Source organism: Rhincodon typus, chromosome 14 (assembly GCF_021869965.1).
Source record: "Rhincodon typus isolate 14 chromosome 14, sRhiTyp1.1, whole genome shotgun sequence".
Taxonomy (NCBI): Eukaryota; Metazoa; Chordata; class Chondrichthyes; order Orectolobiformes; family Rhincodontidae; genus Rhincodon; species Rhincodon typus.
This window is the reverse complement of record NC_063345.1, coordinates 15309472-15336261: the sequence shown is the minus strand read 5'-3', so window position 1 is coordinate 15336261 and position 26790 is coordinate 15309472. Positions and strand designations below refer to the sequence as shown.

Sequence of the window (26790 nt, the reverse complement as noted above, 5' to 3'; positions counted from 1 at the left end):
CAGTGGCCTGAGCAATGAAGGCAAGTGTGCTAAACACCTTCTTGACCACCCTGTCTACCTGTCATATGCTTTTCAAAGAACCATGTACCTGAACTCCTCGGTCTGTCTGTTCAACAACACCGCTCAGGGTCCTACCATTAACTGTATAACTTTACATCAGCAATTGATAAAAAAGAGGAACTGTTATTAGGAATGAGGTAATGGATCATTTAGAAAATCATGATAAGATCAGTAAGAGTCAACGCAAATTTATGAAAGGGAAAGAATGGTTGACAAATCTGTTACAATTATTTTGCAGATTTAGGCCCATTGACCCAATAATGCAAATTATGTTTGGATTTGAAAATGCTCAGTTCGGTGCCACGTGTAGATTATAGAACAGTTAAAGCGTAGATTGAATAACTTACTTCTGTCAATCTATGCTGGCTCTCTGCAAGACCCTTTCTACTAGTTGCACTAACCCACCCTACTCTTGTAACCCCGTACATTTTTTTTAATGCTTAGGAGTTTTTCTACCTTCCCTGTTAAAAACTACATCTGAATCAGCCTACACCACTGTCTGAGGCGGTATTATTTATTAAAAGCCAGGTCTAGTCAATATCTAGGCTTAGGCTAATGATGGATAAAACTTGCAACTGCACGAGTTCCACCAAGGCTCTGCAAGAACGCACTCCAAATAGAGTCATAAGAGTTATAGAGATATACGGCATGGAAACAGACCCTTCGGTCCAACTTGTTCATGCCGACCATTTGCCAGCATTTGGCCCAAATCCCTCCAAACCCTTCCTATTCATATACCCATCCAGGTGCCTTTTAAATGTTGTAATCATACCACCCTCCACCACTTCCTCTGGCAGTTCATTCCAAATACACACCACCCTCTGCGTGAAAAAGTTGCCCCTTAGGTCCTTTTTATATTTTTACCCTCTCTTCTTAAACCCTCTCATTTTCCCCACCCTGGGGAAAAGACCTTGCCTATTTACCCAATCCATGCCCCTCATGATTTTATAAACTTATATAATGTCACCCCTCTAGCACCTAGAAGGATAAGGGTGGCAGATGAATGGAAACACTACCAACTGGAAGTTTGCTTCTGTTCTGGGTTACAATTATATGAGTAAGCGCACAGATGCAGCAGGCAGTAACGAAGGCAAACTGTATGTTGACCTTTATGCTGAGAAGATTCGAGTACAGGAACAAAGCTGTCTTGCTGCAGTTATTGGTGAGGCCAGTCCTCAATATTTTGTGCAGGTTTGGTGTCCTGATTTGAAGAAGAATATTCTTACTTGAGGGAGTGCAGCAAAGGTTTACTAAGTTGGTTCCTGGGATGGTAGAACTAACATATGAGGAGAGATTGAGTTGGTTAGGATTGTATTCACTGGAGTTTAAAAGGACTGAGAAGAGAAGAAATTTCTTCACCCAGTGGTGAGCTGTGGAATTTAAAACCACAGAAGGTAGTTGAGGTTAAAACATTATGCATTTTTAAGAAGGAAGTAGACATAGCTCTAGTGGCAAAAGGGATCAAGGGATATGGGGGGAAGGCAGGATTAGGTATTGAGTTCGTTGATCAACCATGAGCATATTAATGGTAGAGCAGACTCAAGGGGTTGAATGGCTTACTCCTGCTCATACCTTCTATGTTTCTATTAGTTCATTGTCACTGGATCAAAATCCCTCCCTAAGAGCACTGTGGGTGTCCCTACATATAAAGGACAGTACTGGATCGAGAAGCTAGCTAACTTGTCTAGAACCACTAGTGATGGGAAATAAATATTGTCTTAGCAAGTGACTGTCACATCCCATAAATTAATACAACAAATCAGGATATATGGTGAAGAAACAGGCTCTTTGGCCCAAGCAGTCCATGCCACCTTTTATACTCCGCTTAAGACTCCTCACATTTTGCCTTTGAATCCATTGTTGTAACCTTCTATTCTTTTTTCCCAGATTTGCTTATCTTGCTCCCCCTTAAAAACATCAATACTATTTGTTCCAACTACACTCTGTGTTCATCATTCTCACTACTCTTTTCCTAAATATGTTCTTAATTTCTTACTGGATTTTATCATGACTGTGTTGTAGTGATGGCCTGTAATTATGCTGTTACCCACTAGAAGAAACATTTTCACTGTATCCACTATATCAAAAGGTTTCCTAATTTTGAAAACCTCTCAGGGGTCACTGCTCAGCCTATTTTGTTCAAGAAAGGAAGAGACCAATGTTATGGTCCCTATAAAGTCCAATAAGCTGAAGGGAAAAGAATCCCAAACCAGCTGTCTTGGGAGGAATTGATAGACATGATTTCACTTTGAATATACAGTCAACTCCAATATCAATATAAAATCAATGGATAAGTTAAATTTTGTTTTAAATAGTTGATGCAATAAAACTGTATCATAGAAAATTACAGACTTTCACACCAATTCACCTGTACATCTAGCACTACGTGCAAATTCAGAATTCCCTAACCTGGCCTTTGGTATGTAGGATCTCTCACTTTTCCCACACAATTAGTTTGCCTCTTAGGTTGCATTCAGTGCAGTTATGTTATATCCAAGGTTCCTGGAAATGAACCTTCTATCAGTCAGGTCGTGACAATTCTGATGATGTAGTTTTCAAGAGTTTCTTTTTAATTATTCAGTCAGCAACACCTGGTTCACTGTCTGGTCCTCTGACTTTGGTAAGCCTGAGCTATTATCACCACTTTTGTAATAAGTCACTTTTAACTTGTGCGTCTATTGTTTTCTGTTATGACCTACTGGGGTAGTGTAACATAAATCAAGTCCTGCTATTCCCAGACTTGTGCCAAATGTTAGACTTTTTTAAGGTTACCCAATTTACCTAATTTTCAGACCAAAGTTTATAGAAAGCATGGACTAAACCAATTTTTAAGTAATTATACTATAGCTACTGGTAAACAAATATAAACCATTGACATATGACAGAACTAACTAAAACTCAAATTGCCTTCTAAACATACAGTTGCCTGCCTATAAATATATACATACACTCAACAAGTAAGGAAAATAGATTGCAGAGGTGGAAGAAACTGGAAAGGCGGTTGACTGGTATAATACTTCCTGATTCCGATATTAAGGTGATCATTCTTCGGCGAGACAAACCCTTGAGGTTCAGTTAGCATATTCGGGAAACTTCCAGTGGTAAGTTCAGAGCAGCAGATTCACTTAGCAAATGTGTCTAAATTTTTAGTGCAAAATCACAATTCACAGCAGCTGCTGCAGGAAAGACTTGATTTCTTCAAGTCTAAATTGAGTTTTTTTTATAGTAGAGAACAAGCAGCTTCTGCGAAGGAGAACAACTATGCACGCTTCTGTGTCTTTTTCTTTTCTGTTTGTCTCTGTTGCTTGTTTCCAGTTCCAACCGGCTCAGTTAGCTGAGCAGCGTTGGCTTCATTCATAAATATCTCCTCAGCTCCTGATTGTCTGCACACAGTAGGAACCAGCAACCACAAAAATAACGTTCACAATCTGTGTCAGATTTGTTGCTGTGACATTATGCAACCTTCATGGTAAATCCCTGTTTTTATAAACAGTTCTTTCTCATTGGAGTCCATAGCTTTTAAAAACTCAAAAATAAAAAAATAGTCCTTACACAAGCTAAAGATGCGGGTAACAAAAACAGAAATTGCTGGAAAATCTCAGCAGGTCTGGCAGCATCTGTGGAGAGAAATCAGAGTTAATGTTTTGGGTCCAGTGATCCTGCTTCAAACTGAATGGTAGCTAGGAGAAAGTTGTTTTTGACTTAGACGATAGGGTGGGGGCAGGGGTAAGGATTAAATGATACATGAAGAAAGAGAGAGAATCGGTCGGATAGACAAAGGAGTGGATAACTGTCCGCCAAATAGAATGAATGGCTGCTAATGGGGACTATTAGTAGCTAACAACGAGTAGTATGTAATAGCAGAACATGCAATAACAAGGCCTGCTGTGTGGGTGTTAGGGTAAGGACATGAGAGAAGGTGCCTCAAGCCTTCAAATTGTTGAACAGGGGAAGGTGCCATGTGGCTGCGGGGGTGGGTGTTGGGAGTGAAGGAGGAATGAACCAGGGTGACCTGGAGGGAATGGCCCTTGCGGAAGGCTGACATGGGAGGGGAGGGGACTTATGTGTCTGGTGGTGGCATCCTGCTGGAAGTGGCAGAAATGGCAGAATGGTAGGTGAAGAAACGGGGAACCTTTTCACTGTCTTGGGAGATAAGAGAGCAAAAGATTTTACAGTAAATCGATAGTTTAATTATCGATAGTTTGATTTCCAAAAGGCCTTCGACAAGGTGCCGCACAAGAGGCTACTGCATAAGATAAGGATGCATGGCATTAAGGGTAAAGTATTAGCATGGATAGAGGATTGGTTGACTAACAGGAAGCAAAGAGTGGGGATAAATGAGTGCTGTTCTAGCTGGCAGTCAGTGACTAGTGGTGTGCCTCAGGGATCGGTGTTGGGACCGCAATTATTTACAATTTATATAGATGATTTGGAGTTGGGGACCACGTGTAGGGTGTCAAAGTTTGCAGATGACACTAAGATGAGTGGCAGAGCAAAGTGTGCAGAGGACTGTGAAACTTTGCAGAGGAGCATAGATACATTGAGTGGGCAAAGGTCTGGCAGATGGAATACAATGTAAATAAATGTGAAGTCATACATTTTGGTAGGAGTAATAGTAAAAAGGATTATTACTTGAATGGTAAAAAGTTGCAGCATGCTGCTATGCAGAGGGACCTGGGTGTCCTTGTGCATGAATCACAGAAGGTAGGTCTGCAGGTACAACAAGTAATTAGGAAGGCAAATGGAATTTTGTCCTTCATTGCTAAAGGGATTGAAATTAAAAGCAGAGAGGTTATGTTGCAGCTGTACAAGGTGCTGGTGAGGCCACACCTGGAGTACTGTGTGCAGTTTTGGTCTCCTTACTTGAGAAAGGATGTATTGGCACTGGAGGGGGTGCAAAGGAGGTTCACTAGGTTGATTCCGGAGTTGAGGGGGTTGGCTTATGAGGAGAGACTGAGTAGATTGGGATTATATTCATTGGAATTCAGAAGATTGAGGGGGGATCTTATAGAAACATAAAATTATGAAGGGAATAGATAAGATAGAAGTAGAGAGGATGTTTCCACTGGCAGGTGAAGCTAGGACAAGAGGGCATAGCCTCAAGATTAGAGGGAGCAGATTTAGGACTGAATTGAGAAGGAATTTCTTCACCCAGAGGGTTGTTAATCTATGGAATTCCTTGCCCAGTGAAGTAGTTGATACTACTTCAGTAAACGTTTTTAAAAAAAAGGTAGATTTTTTTTGAACAATAAAGGAATTAAGGGATACGGTGAGAACGCGGGTGAGTGGATCTGAGTCCACGAAAAGATCAGCCATGATCTTATTGAATGGCGGAGCAGGCTCGAAGGGCCAGACGGCCTACTCCTGCTCCTAGTTCTTATGTTCTTATGTATGTTCTTAATCGAAGCATCAGTTTCCACCTTACGCTTCTGGACAATTTTTCTGTCCAGATGCCAGCACCTTATTGAGGAAAAACAAAATTTATTTCTTTGTCCAAAAGTGCTCTTACACAACTGATCATTTTTTTCCTATCACCAAATCACCCATGGCATCTTTTCATCTATTAAACAAAACCGGTAAGTTATCCATGTTTTCCATTTGATTAATTTACATGCAAAGCCAGTTAAGGGAAAAATTCAACTCTCATTTTTATATGTTTTTCTAATCAACCTGTTCAGAGTGGTTATTACACACCTCTGGAAGCAGTTGAGACTTGAACCTGGGCCTCTGACTCAGAGGTGGGGATACTGCCATTGCACCAGAAGAGCCCCAAAACTCAGTTCTAATTTTTTTTTAAATTAACCTATTTTTCTAATCACTGACATGGGAGCTGAGGAAGGTAGAAGCAGAAGTACAAAACTGACAAATGTGGAGCATACTCCAGTGGGCTAGAAGATTGGATTAGAAAATAAAGTTGAGAAACTGCAAAGGTGCAGACTACCTCACCAACAGGATGTTTCAACAGACATTCCTCTCCCAAGATTAAGTCCACCATCCAATCCAGACCACCAGAACAGCCATTACAACTGCCAGCATCTCCTGTTGAAAAGAAGGTTGATCCATAACAAATGGATGACAAATGGAGGAATGTTGGGAAGGCATTGGTTAAGTTACAAGACTTGTGTGATAATTTTATTTAAGTTAGCTTTTTGTGTTTTCAGAGTTGGCATTTACAGTACATTCTGTTTAAAATGTAAATACATCCAAACTAAACCTTGAAAAGACAAACCATGCAACAGAAAACTTGCATTTATATTGTGCCTCTAGTGTGGTAAAAGGTCCCAAGATACTTCACAGGAGCATTGTCAAATAAAATTTGACACCGAGCTAGGTAAGAAACTATTAGGACAGATGACCAAAAGCTATGTCAAAGAGGTAGTGCAGAAGTAATATACAACAGAAGAGTTTTATTCGTATTTTGCTTTTTTACAGCAGCTTTGGATTGTTGGTGATATTGATAGTGAGCGTTCTGCAGTAATGGACACTTTGCTGTATATAGACGGGCTTGCCTGAATTAGTTAGGTTTATGATAATTCAGTAGCTTCATGGTCACTGTTACTCTCACTAAATTTGTTCCGGATTTTACTTAATTAGTCAATTAACTGAATTTAAATTTCCCAACTTTGTGCTGGGATTTTGCATTAATAACAATATGCAGACCATGATAGTGCATATTTCCCAGACATCAGAAACAATAATTTGGTTGGATTTGAACTCATGATTCTGTACATTAGTTCAGAAAGCTGGGTTATTTGCAGTAGCAAAGCCATTATTCTACTATTTCTTTCTGTACACACAAATGTCATTTGGATTTGGTAACACTGTTAAATGGCTATTGCACCTAATAATACCACTTGTGTATTCTATTCATTCATTCACTAGACCTGGATATGTCATGATTAACAGGAACTGCCTCATCAATCTCCAGGTCAGCACAGAAACAATTTCTTGCCCCACCTCCTATAAGGACACCTACATCACAGGAATAGCATTATTAGTGGCAGCCAAGGTCACCCACTCACTCAGTTTTTACATAACCAGTTTCTTGAGGGTTAGCACGTGACATCTGAAAATAATTAAACGATTTGCTGAACATGGATGTATTAAACAAATGATTTTTGCATAGATTAGGAAGTCTAGATTATGATGGGTGATGCCAGCTTTTCAGGCATCAGCCACGAAGTTTTCATTTTAAGGAATTCATCTATGTCATTCCCATTTGAAGACACTGGTTATCAGTGAAGGATGAAGACTGTCTTTGATATCAAATAAGTGTTGCCATTCATAAACTAGGGCTACCGTATTCAACCCTGGTGACGACATCAGAATAAGAATACAATGCAATACGCATTTACTTCTCAGAATGCTTATAGATTGTATCGGTATCACAACAGCAACTAAAAATATCCTGCCAGATCATAGAGTGCTTCATAGTACATTTGGTCTCCAAGATTTTCATCGTCTGCTGCATGACTCTGCAATGAAGACCAGGGCAAAGCCTTGACAGTGATGCAGATGGATGCTGATATAGAAATATATATGCACCATGATGACGGTTGCAAGATATAGCAAAACAAAATGCACATTCAACACGTTTTTCAACCAACCATTTAAAGATTTCATCAGTACATCAAGTGACCCAAAACACTATTCATAATATTATTTGCTGATTACCATTCACAGCGGCTCTGTGTTGTGCTGCTACCATATTCTGCAACATTAGACATTCACATTGAAGCATCTGTGTTTGGATCTCATGCATCTATTTATAACGTGTGCGCACACAGGAGACTGCTTCCTGGGTTCAATTACTGGAATCAAAGTTATTCTGCATTATTCAGTTATTTAAAGATGTACCAAAGGCACTGAAACTGAAATGAATATTTGTAGGTCCTTGTACAAACAGTAGATGTCAGAAAAAGGCAAGGACATCCAATGACAGCAGACACAGAAAGTGTGAAAGAGTTGGCGAACCATTTCAAAAGCCTGCACTGGGCAAGTGGAGCTATTTTGTCCTAAGCAGTGTCCACTTGGATCAAGCTTGCCATCATACTTAACCCTTCTGTTTGTATATTTTTCAAATCAACCTGTTATTATACACCTCTGGAGCAGTTGAGTCGTGAACCTGGGCCTTTTGACTTAGAGGTAAGGACACTGCCACTGCAACAGCAGAGCCCCACAACTCAACCTTTTTTTAAAGTTAATCCATTTTTCTAATCACCTTGTTCCAAGATGTTATTATACACCTCCGGAGCCGGTGGAACTTGAACCTGGGCCTCTCAGTCCAGGGGCAGCGACACTAGCACTGCGTGCCAAGAGTGCCCTCAAGAATGATTGGCTAGTATGGGGATTGAACGCATGGCTTTGGTGTTATTGAATCAAACTCTAATCATCTGAACTAATCAGCCATTCAAAACTCAACTCCATCTATTTTTCCCAATCAACCTGTTTAAAGATGTTAATACACACATCTGAGGTAGGTGGGACTTGAACCCAACCCTCTTGGTTCAGGCATAAGGACGTGACTGCTGCACCACAAGAGGGCCCCAAACTCAACTTTTTTTTTCTAAAGTCCTCTTCAGAGATATTATTACGCACTTCGGGAGCAGGTGGGACTTGAACCCAAGCCTCTCGTTCCAAGGCTAGGGACACTACCCCTATGCAACAAGAGGACTCCAAACGAAGTCCAGTAAACATCACCTGTTCTCATTCAACTCTGCAGCTGTTCTATTTGAATCTTAAAGGAACTTGCATTTCTAACTCTGACTCTTTCCTTCGCGGAATCACTGAAGGAATTAGATTTAAGACTATGACAGACAGAAAACACAAGTAATTGAGTCAAACAACATTGTCAAGACATATGACAAAACAGAGAAACAGCTTATTTTACATTATGTTATTGTGTATTTGGCAGTGCCATTTATCAAATGTAGTGTCTGCCTTGTATTGCATTAGAATTCCAGCTCTAAGATCAATCCTTCGCTGCTTTTATGTGATCTTCTAATCTCTTTATACCACTGGTGTGGCCAGTCACAAAAACCAAGGTTGCATGTGATTGCTAAGTATGGCATTCAATGAATAAATCAATGTATAAATGTAATGATAACTTGTATTTATATAGCACTGTTAATGTAATAAAACATCCCAAGGTGCTTCCCATGAGCATTATAAAACAAAGTATGACAGAAACCTTATGAAGAGATAGGAGGCATGTGACCAAAAGCTTGATGGAAGAGTACATTTTATGGCATATCTTAAAGGAGGAAGATGGGGAGTCATCTATGCAGAGATTTGAAAACCACGAAGAGAATTTTAAAATTGAGACATGGTCTGATTGGGACTGGCTGTAGTTCAGTGAGTCCTGAGCCAATCAGTGAATGGTATTTAGTGAAATTCAGGACATGGAGAATAGAATTATCTCAAAGGTTTATGAAGTATAGAAAAATCTGGTCAGGAGAGGGTTGGAGGAGTCAAGTTTAGAGATAACAATCGTAAGAAGGGACAGTTTTGTTGACAATTGAGTGTGGACCATCCTTTGGTATGTAATTAAAAGGTTACTTGTGGTTTACTGAAGTAACAAATGTTGCCGGTTACACAAACAATTTTGCTGTTTTCCCTTGGTAATCCGAATTATGAGCTCTTGATCAGCTGTGAGCTACAATTAGAATAAGGTAAAGTCCTGAAGTTAATCAAAACAAATATTTACTCATAAACTGTTGTAGAATTGGGCATTACACATTGAAGAAAGTTAGTTTTATCACTCATGCTACAAACCTTACTAAAAACAGAAAAAAAAAGGTAGTCTGTGATGACCTTTCTCACGTCAGAAGTTTATTATTTGCCAGGTATGAGAGGGCATGGCTTAATACTTGCAACATCAATTGCTCACCATAGTACTAGACAGGGCTGATTCACATGCAGACCTCTTACATTGCATATTCCAAGGAGATCTAGCTGGTAGACTGCTAGCTGTATTTATTAAAATCCAGCTATCTGCCAGTGCACTTACTAGTTTCATAGGAAATGACCTTCGGAGTAGTGGTAGGTTTACTGTTAAATAATTTAAAATGAGGCTTTGGACTCAAGCAAAAACACTATCTCAGCTTAAATTGCCAACTATCAAATGACATAGTATAAGAAATAAGTGCCCTATATTTAATTGAATATTGTGCTGAGTATTTATTTGTCAGTTACTATATACAGACAGGTACCTAGTATAAAATGCTAATAACTCATATGAGCCATTGAGCATTAAACTGTATTAGATTATTTCAGCACAGTTCTGGTAAAAACTGATATGGATATGGCACTCCTTGGAAGGTACAGCAGCCTTCTTTACTGCAATGCTGATACTGCTACTCATTATTCGTCGACATTTTTGCTTTTTAACTGTGCTAGGGCTTATCTGAGCCAGGCTGATGATTGATCTATACATTGAAGTTCCTTTCAAAGTGAACTTGTGGATTATGCAAGTTATTTTGTCAAACTTTATAGAACTGGAGAGGATAGAGGTGAGACTTGGATGTGTAAGCTTTATCAGACTAGACTTTTAGAGAATGGTTTTGAAATACCAATTTGATAATGCTGATTGAAGCATAAGCTTTGAAATACTTACATTCTATCCAAAGTTTGTACATAGATATTTGGGTGTGATCTGCAAAGATCATCTTGATCTTGCTGGGATAGTCCTTTCCAGCTTTTATTGACCTTCAAAAGAGTCAAAACAGATGCCTTCCTTAAAATGAAGCTGCTATGAAAGCCACTGAGTAAGTACAAATTGACCTTCACAAGTCTGTGCTAGTGGTTAGAAACTACATGCAAGGTGAAATACACTAATCCTTTTATAGTTTGTAATGGGCATAAAGTTGTGGATAGATTGCCCAAAATAGTCCAGTTCATAATCCTTTGGATTTAAGACATCTGCTAATTTAACAAACTTTTGGAATTGTTTCCTTCGTATTTTTCCTATTAGTCAGCAACCAATCTTGTGAAGTATTGGTCCTTTTGAATAATGACTTTGGTACAGTTATGGGAGCATGTTGCTGAAACTCTACACACCACTGCTAACAATGTTGGAAGGAATCCTGCACATAAAATTGATGATCAGGCTAACTTAGACTGCTATTGTGCTATATGCATGTTAGATTGTTGACTGCGGATTCTTCTCAAGCAGGTACTAATACTTTCCTGCTAAACCTTACCACAATTGGGCATATTTCTGCAGCCATTAGCAGTACAAAATATGGGAGCTTTAATGTGCAGCAAAAAGTGATATTCAATGGTGAAGTTTGCATTCAGCCTGACAACACCACATGTGGTTTAGCTGCCAGGTCCAATATTGGTCCTGCACTGAATACAGACCCTGTTGTGCATATGGACAATATTTTCAGTTTTTTTCAATGAAAAGTCCAATGTTCCCACTGCAAGCTCTGCAGCAGCATAGGATCCATTTGAACTGAATGCATTGAGCAAGCAAAGTTACTGTTGCGATACAACCACTTCACTGTCAAGGGTCTGATCTTTGGTTAATTGCTCTCGTGCATAAATTGAGCGCTTTAGCAGTCATACATAGATTTATTTTCTAGCAAGTCAGAAATGACCCGAAACAGCAGCATGCACCAATATTTTACCCTCTTACCGTTACTATTTTTAGCTCTTATCACATATTCGTTGACAGCAATGCCTAAGCTTTTTTTCCAAGTTAGGAGCTGTTACCTAGACCATTTATAACTCAAGAAATTATCAGTAACTATATTTGGTTGTTAGAAGCTGTTCAAAAAATGGCTTATGTAGCTAAGACTTAGCTGCTCATAATAAAATGAAAATATAAAGAGCATTTGAATTTAGTCTGAATCAATACTAGCACTGTAATTTAGCCACGAGCTTGAGATTGTGGTTAAAAATATGCAACCTGATTGGTGCACAAAACTCCAAATATCTGTGTATACGCTTGCGCCATTGTTAATTTTTGCTTTTTGTGCTTATCTGCTAGGAAGGTCTGCTGTTTGCACAGCTGTGTACTGATCAATGCATACTATCATTTAACATTATTTCAGCAGAAGTGCTCCTTGTCTACAGGTTTTCGCAATTTACATGTGGATGACCAAATGAGTCTCATACAGTATTCGTGGATGGCAGTTATGGTCTTCGCAATGGGATGGAGGTCTTATAGAATTGTGAATTCCAGAATGCTCTACTTTGCACCAGACTTGGTATTTAATGAGTAAGTGAAAATATTTCTGGTAGGAGTGTGCTGTGCACTGACTTCAGGTTGAAATTACAGAATTTATTAGCGATTTACCTGAAATATTCAACCAATAAACTCTATTGGCTGTGGCAGTTGTCCCTCCCTAATAAGGAACCTCGAATATAAGCTTGACACTAAATTTATGACTCATGTTAGTCTGCTATGTTTCGTGCCCTCAATTCGTAGTGGCTTCTCATAATGCTGAATCCCCCTTGTAGGGAACTGTTCGCTACAATATAGCAATATCTAATATTGTTAGACAAATTAGAACTATTGGCAAATGAAAGCTTTTGACAGATGAGGCTAAAAAGATTTTTTTAAAAGAAAAATGTAAACAGCAAATTGTCATTATTGTAAAGTACTTTCTTCTGGCCCTGCCTACAAAAGGTAAAAGTGTGTTTCTTCAAACATAACAATTCTTTTTCTGTTTCAATCAAATGATTTTCAAAGTTCCTCATACTGATTAGGGGGAAGACAATAGCCTAATTCATCCATCCCAGTTATAATTGGGTACCCTTGACAATGGAAATCTGAATTAGTCAGGTTTCTCACCTGAGGTTTTAAAGGCTGTTACCTAATTGTCAAGTTATACCAATACATGTGCAAATTGGGAATTGTGTTTGAATTTAACTTCTATTTAAATTGATAATATTACTGGTATTATATTTTTTGTTCATGTTAATCATTAAAATGATAAACTGTTTAAAGTGTAGTATTTGTAGTTTAACATGCGCCAATTACAAAATGCCATTTTTGACTTCCTTGAGTTGTGAGCTTTGCAAATATGCCCATAAAGCATTGCAGCAATTATTTTTTTCCCTCTGTAACTGCCTGGCAATCTGAAAGCCTCCTGGCATTCTGAAATATTCAGCAAAATAATATGACGGGTTGGGGTATTTTGGCTTCTACACTTCTGAAATATTGGTAACTAACTTTCTGTTGTGATGTAATTTAAATGACTGTGATCCTGTATTATATAGAATAGTTTCACTCTGCCTTTAGAAATGCTGTAGCATTGGACAAAAATCTTATCAAGGGACAGTTGCTTTTGGAAATAAATGGCGATGTTTAGATTTAAGGAAAAGTACGATTATTTTGTGTGTGTGTATATATATCAGCCTATATACAATTTTCAGGAAAGTTGCTGCACAAATGTTTCCAGTTTGTTTGGATGAACTAACTTGCATTAACCATGCTCAATATTGATATAATTCCTTAATGTCTTTGAATTTTCTGGTGTCCCTTGGAATGATACGCAGGCATATTTCTGAGCTTGAACACGTTAGCCAATTTCCCAATTTTATGGATGTCACTTGCAAAAAATATTGTTTTGTAACTATGTTGATAAAACTTGCCAGTATATAAAAAGATTGGAAACTGTAGGATGGGACTAATTTCTTCAATAAGTGGGCATTATGATCTAGTCCTCGCAGCAGAAAATGATGCTTACAAGAGAGAAAGAAATCTGAAAAATGCAAGTGCGCAGGCCAAAATTTGCTGTTCATTAGTCAGAAGCACAAAATCATAATTTTGTGGGAGAGCATCCCAGAGCAGCTTCATTGCAAATAATGGGCTGCAAAGTCAGACCTCCTGAACATTCATGCTATATGTTGAAATGTAAATAATTTTTCTTTTTAACAATCTGCAGCATGTCGTAAGAGAAATAAACATAGCTTTTATTTTGTAAGAGAACAATGTATTTCAGCATCCGTACAAAATGGTATCATGACGTTAGAGGTGAATGATGGTATATGTGATTAGTATTCATATATTCTATCAAGTGTAAGCGCAAATACCTCAGTTACTTTTTTTGCCAAGTCAGATTTTATTTTCTAATCATTGTAATTCCCAGTATTGAATTGGATCAGTTCTTCAGTTTTACCGCAGTTTGTAGATTAGGTGAAGCATTTTATTATGGTTGCTACACTAAGCGTAAGTATTCATTTTGATAAGTGCAATTTATCTTTCGAGTTTCTTTTGTAGGACGCAAAGCCATCAGTCTTGGCACTTCTGAAGAAAAAGTGCTCATTATTTTCTTTATTAGAGCGTGTGCATAACAATCAATACAACAATGCCTTTACAATCAAGGTGGGTGATGTTACGAGTGGTCTCTGTTCCACATTTTATAGAGATCAGGCGCAATTACATCAGTATGCTTTTCTCCAGCTGAAAGATTTTATCTTTCAGTCATTGCATTTTGCAGTATTTAATTAGGGCAGATATTCAGTCTTATCATACTTTGAAGGAATGAATTCCATTACATAAAATGTTTCTACAGTTGCCACAATTATTTAGGTTTTATTACTACAGTTTGTTTATCTTGCAGGCTTCTATTTTAGCTCCTAGATCATGAAGTCATTTAACATCAGCTGAGGATTTTCAAAAACAATAAATAATTAATTTTTTAGGATATGTGTACAAAAGAGAGCAACATTGCAAAGTCTATTTTTAAGCCTAGCAGCAATCAGCACAGTTCTAAATACACTGACAGCACTTCAGTTCTGTGTTTCTAAGACAGTTATATCAACAGCGGACAGACAGCAGTAAAACAAAGAAAAACAAAGTTAACAGATAAACCAGGACGCTAAGCCATAATACTGAAATGTGACAAACCTGGCAGTTGCAGCACTAGAGGGCACCAGTAGTATGATCTTGGCTTAACTGCTGGGTTTACGTTCTGGACCATAGTATCTGCACCAATTTATGCCAATGGACTAAGTAAATCACGAAGTACTCACTAAGTAAATCACTCTGAATCAAGCAGACAAGGAACTTGAATTAATGTAGCACTTTCAGGCATCTCAAGACAATACAAAATTAATGAATTACTTTTGAACTGTATTCTTTGTTATGAAAATGAACATGGAAGCCAAGGGCCCACAAACAACACATGGGCGCACAATCTGCTGATTTGTTTCCTGTGCTGTTGCTCCGAGAAAGAATATTGGCTGGTATCTGAATTCTGTTTTCCTTTGAGTAGTGCCAGATGACCTCTTGCATTCTCCTGCACAGCAGCATCAGTTAACATCTATTACAAAAGAGAACACCAAGCAATATAATACTAAATATTAACTGTAGAATTTAGCATTCATTAGAATCACACCTGTGAGAACGTTCAGCTTTAGATGCAGAACAAATGGAATGCAAGATTATGCTACCTGAAAATATTGACAATCAATGACATTACTAACTTTTCATTCACACTGCCGACAAGAGAAGCATCGTAGCACTATGAGTCAGGAAATTTTATCAGGTTGACATTGGTTTGCAAGACAGAGACAGTTAAAAGAAACAGAATTTAACTACTAAAATGTATTGCATCTTACTAATACGTTATAATTGTAATAGACATTGTGTCTCTTTTGAACTGTTTCTGTCAAATATTGTGATTTATGGCTAGGTCTTTATATTCTTAGGATATTCGGTTGGTGTTGTTTCTTTGATATTTGGAAAATAATATTGTATAATCCCGTACCAAAAGCTTTTGCACGAACATACCAATACAGTCAAGTTGCACGGAAAATATGATTCTTGGATCCAATCTTCATGATTGTTTATCGTCCATCAAGATTTCTCATACCCATGGGTATTTCTTTAACTTTGAGGCTAGCCAGATTTACCATGATTTCTTTCCTGTCATGCACATCCCTAAAGATAATCTTGAGATAAATATAAATAATTCGCAAAAGAACATTGATAAACTTCCCAGTTCAAACATCTACTTATGCCATTGTATCCTTCCCACACAAAATTAAAAGCTTCAACTAGGATATAGTTTTCACAGCCACATGGAGCAGCTTAAACCCAACACGATGGCAGTTTGCCTACAAGCCATGGGCAAGGGTATTTTGAGACATCCCTTCTTCAATGCCATCTGTTGTCAAATTAGACCACTCCCATTGTCCCTGTTGTAGCCTTTCTGTGATCTTGACTTGGTGCCTACAGTTGTAGCTTAACTTAGTTAGGTGGATGGCTGGTTTGTGATGCAGAGTGATAACAACAGTCCAGGTTCAATCCATGAGATTACCATGAAGGTCCCTCCACCTCAACCTTGCCCCTTGCCTGAGGTGTAGTGATCCTCAGATTAAGCTACCAAACATTGTCACTCTCTAATGAGAGCAGTCGTATGATCCTCAGTGCTATGGTGACTTTACATCTGCAATACTTTGGTGAGAAATAGCTGGGAAAAGGGTGCCATTACAGATCATTAAAATAAAAGAAGGCAAATGGTCGAGATCATTGAAAAAATAAAGGAAGTACCTTCAAATAAGAAAGACATGCAAAACATTTGCAAGAAGTGAATAACAGCAAAATATAAAGGCTGAGCATTTGTAATAAAATAACTGAGACAGACTTCAAGTGCCAGAGTGCTGAATTATAGGAAAAGAAAAGGAAAATTAGCAGTTCTGTGTATGAATCAATGAGCAGATTTTTTTCAAGCTTCCTAAGGTTGTAGGCACAGCCAGTGCATATTCATGCATCCAAGATGACACGTGAACCATGTAGTAAAATCATCCTGACTGTGAAGAAAGTACAGAGTATACTGCAAATCAAACCAACTAAACCAATCTAATCAGTCAGTCTTGAAAGCCGTAAAGCGCTGCCAAGTTCTGAAAATACATTGAACTAGATTTTTGAAGGTGTCACAGCCATTTTTCAACTGCACAACCGAGCCCTAATAATGCACAGATCCATTTAACAGCAGAGAAGCACTTTTCACTAGAATAGTAAAGGAAGCAGAGGTGCAAGTAGGCACCTGTTGTTCAAAGCCCCTTTTATCAGCAGGCAATAGAGGAGCAGATATGTAGTCACTTCACAGAGGTAATCAGGATTTCACCTTCACCAACATTCATTGGGATAATTGTAGTGTAAAATGTGTTCAGGAGAGCTTTTTATGTCAACACGTAGAAAGTCCCAACAAGGGAAAGTGCAGTGCAAGAGCTAATTCTGGAGAAAGAAGCTGAACATGTGATTGAGGTGGAGATTGGGGAATAGCATCCACAGCACAGTATAGTTCAACAAAAACAAAGTTGCTGAAAAGCTCAGCAGGTCTGGCAGCATCTGTGAAGAAAAAATCGAAGTTGGGTCCGGTGACCCTTCCTCAGAACAGTATATTTTAAGCTTGTCATGGAAAAGGAAAAAGATGGTCTGCAAAGAAAGGTTTTTTTTTGATTAGGAAGGCAGATTTATTAAAACATGGCAGGATTTGGCTAAAGTAGACTGGGAACAGCTACCTGTGGGAAAACCTACAGCAGGAAACTGGGGACCGTTCAAAAAGGAAATAGGGAGAGTACAGGCCCAAATGTTCCCATGAGGGTCAAATGTAGGAGGAACAAGCCTGGAGAACCCTGCATGTCCAGGAATATTCAACACTGGATAAGAAGGAAAAGAGGGACTTCTAGCACATACAAAGGGAACAAATTAACAAAGATCCAAGTGAAGTACGAAAGTATAGAGAGAAACTTAAGGAAGCAAATAGAAGAGCAAGGTGGGTGGTGGAAGCGTGAGAAAACTCGCAGACAAAATTAGGGAGAATTCCAAGATATTCTATAACTATACTAAGAGAAAGATAATCTTTCACCCCTTGGTAATCAAGAATCTATCTACCAATGCCCTAAAAGTATTTTAAAATTCTGCATCCCAAGGAAGCACATATTTTAAGGTGATGGCAGGAGAGTTGGAGGGTCGTGGAAATCAGGAATACACTGTCTGGGAGAGTAATAGAGACAGGAACTCTCATTACCTTTAAAAAGTACCTAGATGCACACTTGAAATGTAACATTAAAGGCTGTGGGACAAGTGCTATAAAGTGGAATTAGTGGAGATAGCTCAGCACAGACTTGATGGGCCAAGGGGCCTCTTTTTGCTGTTTGACTCTGGCTCTATCTATCTGAGGGCCCATGTCAGCTCTCTCCAAACATAGGTTAAGCTTTCATTAAAGTGTTAATTTTCTTTTGCTACTAACAATCTCTTTTAAACCCAGAGATAACAAGGTGTAGAGCTGGATGAACACAGCAGGCCAAGCAGCATCGTAGGAGCAGAAAGGCTGACGTTTCGGGCCTAGACCCTTCTTCAGAAAAACCCAGCCCTTTTCCTCTTTGCTCTCACCTCCAATGAGAATGCAAGGAGCTTGTGAATTCTTTGTCATTATAATTATGGTCACCTGTTCTTTTACAATCTTCTTTTTGAAGCAACCAGCTTCCCCTTTCATAGCCTTCAACTGTGTCTTTTGCCGATTTCTCTACGTTTTTTAATTAGTCCTTGGCATCACTGGCGAATCCAGATTATACTGTCCATTCAGGTATATTCTTCCATCACTCCAACCACTGTGCCATATGAACCAGACTAAGCACCACCTTGGTGATCTATTTGATCCTGTCCTGAATTTCAAATGCCATATTCTTACCATCATAACGTCTGCCACTTTCCACCTTTGCAATATTGCCTGCATTAATCCTACACCATCCCAGCTGTTGCTGAAGCATTCATCCATGTTGTCAACTTCTAGTTTATCTCGTCCTGTGCTCTCCTAGGAAATCTCCAATTTTCCATCCTGAGTAAACTTCAACTCATTCAATGCCCTGTTGCCATAGTCTATAGCGCATCGAGGTCCAACCACTTAATTCCGCTCTCCCTCTCTGTATTTATCATATTTAACTCCAAGGAACTCAATGGCGCCAATTTACAATTCCCAATTATTTTTAAGTTATTTCATTACCTTTATCCTGCAGCCTTTTCTAACCCCACAAATCCACATCGCTGATGACCCCCCCACCCACCCACCCAAACTGTGCTCTCATTTCTGGTACATCCCACCATTCCCTTCCATTCGTCACCTTTCAATGCCTTGCTTTTAGCTATCCAGATTTAATGTTCCATAGAGCTATAGTTTCTTCCTCAGCCTTTAAGATTCTTCTTCAAGCCCACCTCTGACCAGGATTTTGTCACCCTTCATTGGCTTGGCATCCTTTTCAGCCTGATTATGCACCTGTAAATATCACTGGGACTTTTTATATATTAAGCACATTATATAACTGTGCTTGGAGGTCTAGGTGCACAGTGAGTGGGATCACTGTTTCTGATTCAAATCCAGCTGTAGGATTTGATGGCTACAGAAGGTGCAATCATTATTTGGCCAAGAAGATTGATTGTCAACCTCCAAATCATTCAAATATACCTATGTGAAGTGGTGAGAGCATAAACATTTCTAGTTACCCAGAAACATACAGTTGCTCCGGAACAACAGCCTCATGTTTAAACACTCTATGCACAAGCTCTTGCCATGAACTGTACTTCGTAGCAAACGTTCTCTTAATGTCAAGGCACTGATGGTGATGCAATAAATAGACAGTATTTTTTCTTTTAGTCAGCAACTTGTGAATGCTGTGGTGGAAGAATTTTGATTTAAAAATGCTGTTCCGATCCTCATGCAGACTGATAAATCAAATTGACTTTCACCAGCAAGGCATCTATAAATAATTTCTCAGTCTTTAAATTCCTACAAGGTCTACCTCTTCAAATGCCGCAGGTTCACTGTTTTTCTCTCTCAGTGCTTCTTTTACTCTCCAGATACTCAGAATCTAATAGTTGGTAAATCTAGCCATGGCTACACCAGTTGCTCTGTTGTTCTTTTGCGTTCAAGGTGTTAAACCTCGCATCTGACTTTGTATTAGGGTTAACCTGAGCCTCCTTGGACTATAGTCAGGCAGACTAGTAGCAGGTCACATTTTCCATTTTAGTTTGAATTAAAGGAGACAGTTTAAAACTTAAGAACTCACAACAATATGTAGTAGATACGTTAACTCTGCAGGAATTCAGGATGAATCATAGAATGGCTACAACACAGTATGCCACCATTCATTCCAACATTTTCATGCCAGTTTTCTGCAAGAGCAACTCAGTTCTACTTCCCTTGTAGCCCTGTATTTTGCTTCCCTTTAGATGAGTAGAAACTGTTGTGAAATGATGGAATTAAGTATTCCAGACACACTACTCATCAGCAAAATCTCACTCAATACATCACTAAGTTACTGATTCCATACTGGTCCTTCAAATCTTTTCCAAACACAAAATACAGAATTTAAGATTTTAACCACAAGGATTTGAATATAAAATGTAAGTGTATGAAACAGCTGATAAATCTACCTACAGAAACCTAACATTAAAACCAATCAAATTAGTTAATCTCCTGCAGCTGAGAGTAAATGACAATTTTATTAATTAGCATGGATCTGTAGTATTAGTGTTATGGCATTATGGACCTTTAAGCACGCTTCCAGTAGGAGCACAAAACAAGAGTGTTTACTCATAGACTTGTACTCCAAGTACATTGAAGCTCCCAAGAAGGCAAGGAATTCTAACTATCACTACTTTCAGAGAATTACACCAAATTATACTTACTTAGTTCCTTTAAGACAGTGAAGCAATCCAGTTGGATAAGTACAGACAAGCTATCATATTGAACCTTGGAGAGATGTTAGATTAAATGACCAAAAGTTTGGTCAAAGAGGCAGACTTAAATCAGTGCCTTGAAGGATAAAAGCAACTTAGGTAGAGAAAGGTTAGGAAGGAAATTCCAGACCTTGTGGCATGGATAGCTAAAGCAGAAATTAAAATCGGAGACGCTCAAAAAAAAAACCACGCATTTAAACGAATGTAGATATCTCAAAACATTCTGGATCTGGACGCTGTGTAGAGATAATGAGGAGCAAGGCCACGGAGGGAGTTGAAAACGAGGAATGGGCACTTTAAAATCAATACACGTCTAGACTAGAACATAGAACAGTACAGCACAGGAACAGGCTCTTCGGCCCACCAAGCCTGAGCCGATACGTGGTGCATTTCTAAACTAAAAACCATTTGCCTCTACGTGGTCTGTATCTCTCTATTCCCTGCCTGTTATGTATCTGTCAATATGCCATTTAAACATTGCTATTGTATCTGCTTCTACCACCTCCTCTGGCAGCGCATTCTAGGCACTCAGCACCCTCTGTGTTAAAAAAACACTTGCCTCTCACATCTCCTTTAAACTATTGCCCTTTTACCTTAAACCTATGACCCCTCATAATTGACATTTCTACCGTGGGAAGAGACTCTTACGATCCATTCTATCCATGCCTCTCATAATTATGTAAACCTCTATCAGGTCGCCCCTCAGTCTCCGACATTCAAATGATAATAACCCAAGTTTGTCCCATCTTTTCTTATAGCTAATACCCTCCAAACTAGGTAACTTCCTGCTAAGAGATAACAAGAACTGCACATGCTGGGGTCAGAGGCAATACAGTGTGGAGCTAGAGGAACACAGCAGGTCAGGCAGCATCAGAGGAGCAGTAAAGTCTACGTTTCGGGTTTACTGCCTTCTTCAGGACTCTGATGACGTGTAAACCTGAAATGTCGACTTTCCTGCTTCTCTGATGCTGCCTGACCTGCTGCGTTCCTCCAGCTCCACACTGTATTGATTCTAACTCCCTGCTAAACTTTTTCTATGGCCCTCTACAAAGCCTGTATATTTTTCTGGTACTGCTGTGACCAGAACTGTATGCAGTATTCCAAATATGGCCTTCCCAAAGATCTATACAGCTTCAACATGACTTGCCAATTTTTCTACTCTGTGCCCTGACCAGTGACGGCAAGTATGCCATATGCCGTCTTGACCACCTTATCCACTTGTGTTGCCACTTTCAGGGATGATGGACCTATATGTTTAGATCTTCTATGTTAATGCATCTAAGAGTTCTGCTGGTTACTGAATACTTCCCTGCTCCATTAGACCTTCCAAAATGCATCACTTCACATTTGTTCAGATTAAATTCCATCTGCCATTTCTCTGCCTAAGTCTCCAGCCTGTCTATAACCTGCTGTATCCTGTGGCAATCCTCCTCACTACCCGCAACTCCCCCAACCTTTGTGTCGCCTGCAAACGTACTGATCATATCACGTAGATTCTCATCCAAATCATTTACATATATTACAAACAGCACGAGTCCCATCACTGCTCCCTACAGAACTACTATAGATCAACAAGCATGGGGATAAATGGCAAATGAGACTTAATTCAAGTTAGGATGTGAAATCTTGGATTGCCTCAAGTTTGCAGAGAGTCAAATGTGGGAGAATAGCCAGGAGTGTCTGGAATGGTCAAGCCTGGAGGTAAAGATAGAAATCAAAGGAGAAGAGCTTAGGCTGAGGCAAAATTGGGCAATGTTATGGAGGTGGAATTAAGCAACGATGGTGCAAATATGTGATCAGAAGCTCAAGTTGAAGTCAAAAAATGGTACCAAAGTTGCCAGCAGTCTGGTTTAACTTCAGTCTATTTCAGGGAGGGATGGAGTTGGTATTTAGGAAATGGAGCTTGAAACAGGTCTGAAGAACATGATGTCAGTGTTCCTAATATTTAAATGAAAGAAATATCTGCTCTTGTAGTACTGGATGTCAAATAAGCAGTCTTATAATTTAGTAACAATGTAGACATTGAGAAAAGTGGTGGCCAAGTAAAGCTTGGTGTCATCAGCAAAGCTAACACTGTGCTTTATGAACATGTCACTGAGTGGCAGCAAATAGTTGAAATAAGAAGACGCTTGTAATAAATTCTTTGTAATGCCAGAGATAACAGAATAGGCATAAGAAGAGAAACCATTGAAGTAAATTCTGGATTCCTTTGAATAAGAGTGGAAGCAGGGAGAGCAACGCACTCAGTTGGTAACTGTGGTCAACCATTACAGAAGAATGGTGTGGTAAACTATGTTAAATACTGCTGGGAGTCAAAAAGGACAAGAAAGGATAGTCTGCTTTAATGTGGTTTGTTGAGCAGAAAATATTCCCATTATATTTACTTTACATTTTGGAAAACTTGCCTCTCCATAGCTCTCCATCAGAAGTCTGCAGCTCAGCAAATAATTTTCACACTCCAGAAGAATGGCTTCATAGTCAGTTATTAGAAACCTGAAATCAACCAAAGACCTTGAATTCCCCATTTTTGATTAAACATGTAACAGAATGGGATCCAAGGCAAAATTTTAAAAATGGTAAAAATTAGAAAAGAGAAGCTCAGATCTTAGACTGGAGAATATTTAGAGTCCCAAATGTAATCTGTCTTGAATCCCCATTGTTTCTAATGATTTTAACGAATCTTGTTGCAAAATTAAGTGTGAAACTTTCAATTGATTCAAATAAAGAGAGAGAAGTAACAAATTGATAGCAATATTTACAGAAATACCTCAATCTGTCATGAAATTCAGTGGACATACAGCAAAGTAAATTCAGTATAGTGCAAACGTATTCTAGATTGGATGAAATGTGTAAAATGCAATGAATGTATTATTTAAAAGAGCTTTTGGAATAATACTGGATTCATCACCCTAGGTTATCCTTTTCGGGGTTATCCTTTTCGGTATATTACTATCTGAACAGGTATTGGCATGTTTTAGACAGACTCGAATGGAAGTTACAATTATTTTCTTAGATTCTTTGATTAGTGTAACTTCAACTGTCAGTGAGATAGATCTAAAGGAATAGAATGATGGTGAAGATGAGTATTGCAGGTTAACTTAATTTCACATATGGGACATGGGTGTCACCGGCTAGGTTCGCATTTATTGCCCGTACATTGTTGACCTTGAGAAGGTGCTGGTGAGTTGCCTTCTTGAACTGCTGCAGACCATGTACTGTAGGTAGACCTACAATGCCATTAGGGAGGGAATTACAGGATTTTGATCCAGCACTGGTGAAGGAATGGCGATATAGTTTTCCAAGTCAGGATGGTGAATGGCTTGGGGGAAAACTTGCAGGTGACAGTGTTCCCACGTATCTGCTGTTCCTGTCTTTCTAGATGCAAGTGGTCATGGGTTTGGAAAGTGCTGGGTAAGGATTATTGGTGAACTTCTGTAGTCTTTTTTTGTAGATAGTACATACTCATAGTTAGCATCAGTGGTAGAGTAACTGAGTATTTGTGGATGTGGTGCCAGTCAAGCTGGTTGCTTTGTCCTGCATGTTGTAAAGCTTCTCGAGTATTTTTGGAGCTACACTCATCCAAGCAGGTGGGGAGTATTCCATCACACTTGTGACTTGTGCCTTGCAGATAAGGTTTTTTTTTAATAGACCAATTAAAGAATACTGTCGTGCATAAAATTGTCAGTAAGTGACTGGGTTTATGCCCAATATTTGTTGCTAGCACAACCTAAAATTGATCCCACAGTTCTATATCACCATAATGTTGAATCCCCTATTTCAAATGCTGACAGACTTTCCTTTAAAGATACAATGATGTCTGCCTCAGTCTCTCTCTGCAGCAAAACCTTCCATAGTCTGGTGGTCTTTTGCATCATTTTTGCAACAATTGTAACTTGTCCATCTTGAACAGCCTTTACCTATTCACCCTATTGCAAGTATTTCCTCAGTTAAAAACAAGTCATTGAGTCTCGATTTAGCCTGGTCTATTCCAGTAGAAATAGAACTCACATGTCAAGTCTCTGATTATAACAATTTTCCTCATCCCTGATATTAGCTTTCTGAATCCAAATGCTCTTCACTGCTTTAATATTCATTTTACAAAGAGAATTATACTTTTGGTCTACTCATCTACTTGCAGAAATCCATTATAACCTCTTTTTGCTGAAATGTTTAAAACCTACTGTGTCCTTGGCTATTTTCAATAGCCCTTTTTCAAAAGCCAACCAATGCAATATCAGGTGATGGCATTGCTCCCAAATGATATAAATGGTATTCTGACATGAAGACAGACAACCAAATCAAATCAGTCTCCCTATCCCTGTATTCGCAATGTCGTAAAATTAAAACAGTCAGTGGCCCTCAAAATTGACCCCAGTTGTTCCTAACTAGACATTTTAAATAACCAGTACCAGAGTTTGTGAATAATTGATACCAGGCAACAGGCTTTTAGTCTAAACAAAAGAACTAAGAAGTTATTAGTACAGCATCTTTAGATGAACAAAGTTAAACAAGGTCATCAAAATAATGTGCACGATTTAAACCCAATTTTCTTTGATTCTAGCTCCCACTTTCACAAAGACAGACAGGCAAACAGACACAACTAAATAAAAAAAATGAGAGAGATGTAACTAACCAGTTCACTTAAGCAGTCTCCACGATCCATAATATCAAGGTACATTGGAATTGTATCTTTCTTGGTTTCTGAAGGCGTTGGTCAATGCAAACTGCTTCCAGTGGGTTCTGAGGAATTTTCACTTAATACCCTTAACTGAGTTTCTATTCTCTGGACTTTGAATAAGCTGATAATGGAAGGATAACAAGGAAGCAATCAAACCTGTATCCTGTAGCTTTGGCAGCCACAATCCTGCTGACAAAACACATAGTTTAAAATAAATCAAACCTTAATTTCTCTTTCTGTTTTATTTCAACACAACTCCCTGTGAGGCCTTGGTTAATATTCAAGAATCTGTCCTCTGTTTGAGCATAAGCCTCTCTGGTATTGAAATGTTTGTAGAGTACTTTGAACAAGAATCAACCTGCAGTTAACTTGCAGGCCTGGCCTCATAAGCTAATATTAGTTTTTCGGTTTGTTCTCCTCTTTCTTTGTTTTAAAACAGGCTCCGGCTCACAGTTCAAAGGTCATCTTCAGCTTTCGGTTCACAGCTCCAAATCAAAATGGTAAAAGTAAAGAAAAATTAGCAAGAGTTCTAAAGCTGTTATATAGACACCTGCTGAGTGGAGGAATAACTTCTTCACTCAGAGGATTGTAAATGTTCACAGTTATCTACCCAGAGTGTTGGTGAGTGCTCAATCATTAAGTATATTTGAGGCTGACATACACAGATTTTTGATCTGCACAGAGCTAACAGATCCTGGGAGTGAACAAGAAAGTGGAGTTGAGGCTAAAGATCATACTAAATAGCAGAATAATTTTAAGGGACTGTAAGGTCTGCACTGCTCTCTCATTTCTTACATTGTATCATGTCTCATTGGATAGTCAGACCTTTATGTATCCTCAGAGATGTGACTGGGTCAATTGCTTCAGCTTCCTTTGACAAGAGAAGCCTTCACAGCATTTGTAATGTGTGAATCAAAGTAATTTGGCTTCTCTCTCAGGCACAGTTATGCAAGTACCATCATCTAGGTACAGCACATGTTTCAGCCATCACTTCATAAGACCATCTCTCCTTTCACAGTAACTTGTCATGGAAATTTAACACAGATTGATGTATATGTTCAGAGACCTTCCATACTGACAAATGAAAAAAGAACATAACCTTTTTATTATTGGCTCAGATTTTCAGCTAATCAGACGGTTGTTGTTCTAGTGGACTCTGCGAAATTCCCATCATACCAGACTCTGAAGGAATTGCCTATGAAATTGAAGATTCTGCTGGACAATTCCCTGCACCCAGAACACTCTAACAGACTATTTAAATAGTAGGGGGGTTTCAGATGAAATTAAGTAAAATAGTCACTCAGGAAAAGTTAGACTAATAAATAAGTAGTCTAACTGCTATTCAATAGACCCA

The 26790-nt window shown here is 38.8% G+C and overlaps 1 protein-coding gene across 6 annotated transcripts in view; it reads left to right on the top strand.

Moving 5' to 3' along the window:
- LOC109915720 (androgen receptor-like) overlaps positions 1–26790 on the top strand; it is a 416431-nt gene that overhangs the window by 136222 nt on the left and 253419 nt on the right. For 5 of the 6 annotated variants that reach the window (XM_048605453.1, XM_048605452.1, XM_048605451.1 and 2 more), the window contains one exon: positions 12139–12283. The exons of the other annotated variant lie outside the window; for it this stretch is intronic. In XM_048605453.1, the coding sequence (XP_048461410.1) occupies positions 12139–12283 (145 nt within the window). The remainder of the gene's footprint in view (positions 1–12138; positions 12284–26790) is intronic. 6 annotated transcript variants of the gene reach the window in all.